General features: G+C 57.6%; 1 protein-coding gene across 4 annotated transcripts in view; it reads left to right on the plus strand.

Moving 5' to 3' along the window:
- The first annotated feature begins 877 nt into the window (after window positions 1-877).
- The window catches only part of DOK2 (docking protein 2), a 5893-nt gene continuing 2943 nt past the window's right edge, over window positions 878-3827 (plus strand). The window contains exons 1-4 of one of the 4 annotated variants that reach the window (XM_008702096.2): window positions 878-1082; window positions 2231-2376; window positions 2606-2693; window positions 3585-3769. In XM_008702096.2, the coding sequence (XP_008700318.1) occupies window positions 920-1082; window positions 2231-2376; window positions 2606-2693; window positions 3585-3769 (582 nt within the window). In that variant the 5' untranslated portion in view covers window positions 878-919. Of the gene's footprint in view, window positions 1083-2013; window positions 2377-2605; window positions 2694-3584; window positions 3770-3827 lie in introns of all 4 variants that reach the window. The other 3 variants (XM_040626558.1, XM_040626559.1, XM_008702095.2) reach the window with 3 other exon arrangements.

Raw genomic sequence — 3827 nt, forward strand, 5'->3', positions numbered from 1 at the left:
TCAGTGTGGGGATGTTCATGTTTCTAGAATCCCAAGAAGGTGCTGTGTGTGTGCAGTTTCTGGGGCAGGGAGTGCTTCTCTCGGAATGAAACACAGTTGCAGCTGTGTGTGAAAGTGGTGAGCTCTGTCTGATGTGTCCGGTATGCTGGGCGTGTGTGTGTGTGTGTGTGTGTGTGTGTGTGTGTGGCTTAGCTCTTATTGAGCCGCAAGACCTGGGTTCCGGTTTGGTGGCCTTGAACATGTCCCTCAGATCTTCCTGAGCCTCAGTCTGCTCATTTTAATTTAATTTAATTTTTTCAAAGATTTACTTATTTATTTTAGAGAGAGAGGGCTCATGAGCCAGAGGGGGAGGGGTATGGGAAGAGGGACAAGCTCCCCTCTGAGTGTGGAGCCTGATGACCGTGACTGCAGGGCTCCATCTCAAGACCCCAAGATCATGACCTGAGCTGAAATCAAGAGTCAGACCCTTAACCAACTGAGCCACCCAGGCGCCCCCCAGTCTACTCATCTTTGAATTACGGACTTAGTCTGGTTCATTTTCAAGTTCTCTTCCAGCTGTGTCATGCTGAGAGTATCCTGCTTGAGTATGAGGGCCTTTTGCTTTTGGCTTTACTGTTGAATTTGGTTCTGGGTCTCTCTGTTGCTATAGGTCAGCCATTCCTTGTTTGGTTGACTGCTCAGTCAGCTTCTGCACCTAAGTTGTTGCTGTCTGAAAAACTGGAAATTCGCTTTTCAGAAATTATCTTACTCAATGAAAATGCAGGAAGCTTGTGCATGAAACTCACTCGTCAAACATGCGCGCGCACGCACACACACACACACACACACACACACACACACAGCAAGAAACCACAGGGCCTATCGGTTTGTCGTCATCGAGCAGACGAGAACAGGGCAGAAAACTCTAGGCAGAGAGGAAATGAACTTGAGAGAAGGGGGAACACACAGCAGGGAGGAGAAAAAGAGGGCGGGAGTGGAAGCAAAGAGCTGCAGGGCTGGGGTGCCGGCATGGTGGGAGGATGGAAGAAGTGGCAGTGAAACAGGGCTTCCTGTACCTTCTGCAGCAGCAGACTTTTGGGAAGGTAAGAGCAAGGCTGCGCTGGGCTGGGCAGAGGGGCTGGGGGGCTGCTAGAAATTCCTGGGGAGGAGGAGGAGCCCCTGAATGTTTCAAAACCTTTACGGGAAGGTGAACACTGTGCTACCCACCACGTTAGACCCAGAGCTCAAGCTTAGGAGCGGTCTTCCCTTAGCAGCTGCTTGCTTCCCCCACCAGGCAAGGGAAGGGAAGGGAAGGGAAGGGAAGGGAAGGGAAGGGAAGGGAAAGGAAAGGAAGGAAAGGGAAGGGAAGAAGAGGGAAGGGAAGGGAAAGGGAGGGGAGGGAAGGGAAGGAGCAGTGGAAGGGATAATTTGGGGTTGCAGTGGAGGTTCCTTCTCCCTTTCCTGCTCCAGTGGGGTTAGTTGGGCTGGAGGTAAGCTTGAGCTGGGGTCTCTGCGGCCAGCCTCCTTTTCCTTTATTGGCCTCCTTAAATGAGGAAGTCCTCTTTCCCTCAGCTGATTCATACCAGGGCTTCTCTGTCTCTCTCATGACCCAACCTGTCAAGGGATGAAGCAGGAAGGTTTAAGAGGGCGGACTAAAGTTCCTGGTCTCGGGCCTTCTGTAGGACCTTGCACAGAGTGAGAACGGTGGTCTCTGGTTGGGGCCCTCATGCCGCCCTCTCATCCTTCCTCTGGGCTTCAGGGACTCGTAGAGTTTTTGCCCTTCGACTTGGATCTTGGCTGGGCCTGCCTTGCAGTCTGCCTCCACGGGCTCACCCTTGTGCCCTTCTGCCTTTGGCATTCCACTTGCTGTCACTGCCTCTTCCTTGGTTGTGGGGGGCAGATCTCCAACGATTTCTAATTGCTAAGGTCCCTGTTATTCTCTCTGACTCCTTGGGTCTCCTGTGATCTTTGCCTCTCTCCTTGTCTCCGAATGCCACCCCATGACCTTTCCCACGCTTCCTCCTCTCCCCTTTGGTCTCCATCTCTCCATTTCTGGGTGGCTCCCTCTCGGCACCCCACCTGCCATGCATCTGGATTCAGAAATGGCGCCGGTTTGGGGCTGTGCTGTATGGAGAGTCAGACTGCGCCTTGGCCCGGCTGGAGCTCCAGGAGGGCCCAGAGAAGCCACGCCGGGGAGAGGCCGCCAGGAGGGTGATCCGCCTCAGTGACTGCCTACGTGTGGCTGAGGCAGGCGGGGAGGCCAGCAGCCCCCGGGACACCAGCGCCTTCTTCCTGGAGACCAAGGAGCGCCTGTACCTGCTGGCAGCCCCCGCCGCAGAGCGCAGTGACTGGATCCAGGCCATCTGCCTCTTGGCCTTCCCTGCGAGCCACCCACGGGTACAGAAAGGGCGAGGGGGCACGGCATGTGGGAGTGGGGGCACTCGGTACTTGCTGTGGGCAGGTGTTATAAGAGCCAAGGTCAGGATGCTGGGGGCGGTTCCTGGGGGGGGGGGGCAGTCCAGAATGCAGACAGGGACAGCAGGCTGAGTGTGCTCTGGAGGAAGGCCTGGGCCGGAGGTGGGGCTGGGCCTGGGTGACAGCGGTGAGACCCTGACCTCTTCCTCAGGGCCAGAGGAAGGAGCTGCTGGGGCCAGCGGGGAAGGGCAGCCGGCCCTGCATGGAGGAGAATGAACTGTACAGCAGCACGACCGCAGGTGAGGGGCTGCCTCTTCCCCGGGGGGCGCCCTCCCCAGGGCTGTGGTGGGGTGGGGCTGTGGGCCACAGCCACGTCTGAGTCTTCCTGCCCTGTGGTTGCCCCCAGCCTCGGCCAGCCCCCTTATCAGCCTCTCTGCATCACTTCCGGGAGAGTTCCAAAGTGGGGGAGCCTGGCCCGCCCTGAGCGGCAGGCCTTCACCTGTGGCTCACTCCCTCTTGCCCAGGTCCTGCTGCTGGGAGAGGGCAAGGCTGGGGGGTTCAGTGAAGGGGCTGCTCTTGGACTCTCTGTCCTTCTCTGTCTGAGAAGAGAAGAGTTTTGTTTCTGCGGATTTAAAGTGTCCTGTGGCAAGGGAGCTTTCTGCTGACAAGGCAGTCCCTTCTTGTGATGTCTAGCCCCCTGGGTTGGGTGTGTGTGTGTGGGGGGGCAGATGGACACAGGGTGACATTCAAGCTCCACCTCACAGAGGGCGCTGGGTGGCGTCAGCAGTAGGTGGGTAGGCTGAGAGCTGGGAGGGCAGAGTCAGCTGCACCTGCGGCCATGACAATAGGACTTGGGGAGGTGGCTGGGTGGGGGGGGGCGGAGATTAGATGGAGAAGACAAGGCTGTGGCTCTGGCAACAGGGGCAGGAAGGATGTGGGCACGAGGTTGGGGTGCGTGTGGCTAGGGCATGATGCCGACTAGGGTAGGGGGTGGAGGTATCTGGCATTTTGGGGAGTATGACCTATCCTCGGGCAGCTCAGCCTTCACGATGTGGGCTCTGGGGTCATGGGCACATGGCTAATGCTTTTTCTGGAAACCTCTGGCACACTTATTTAGAGCAGGGCAGTGTTGAGGCAGGCCAGCTGTTTCCCATTAGCTGCCTTCTCCCCCTCTTCCCTCTTCTCCCCAGTAGCCCCCCGCAAGGAGTTTGCTGTGACCATGAGACCCACAGAAGCCAGTGAGAGATGCCGGCTCCGGGGATCCTATACCCTCCGGGCTGGGGAGACTGCCCTGGAGCTGTGGAGTGGCCCCGAGCTGGGCACCCAGCTGTATGAGTGGCCCTACAGGTTTCTGAGGCGCTTTGGGCGGGACAAGGTGAGCAGGGGCCGCCACAGGGCAGGTTGAAAGAAGGGAGAGCTGTGAGAGAAGTGAT

Source organism: Ursus maritimus, unplaced genomic scaffold (genome assembly GCF_017311325.1).
Source record: "Ursus maritimus isolate PB19 unplaced genomic scaffold, ASM1731132v1 scaffold_11, whole genome shotgun sequence".
NCBI classification, from domain to species: domain Eukaryota; kingdom Metazoa; phylum Chordata; class Mammalia; order Carnivora; family Ursidae; genus Ursus; species Ursus maritimus.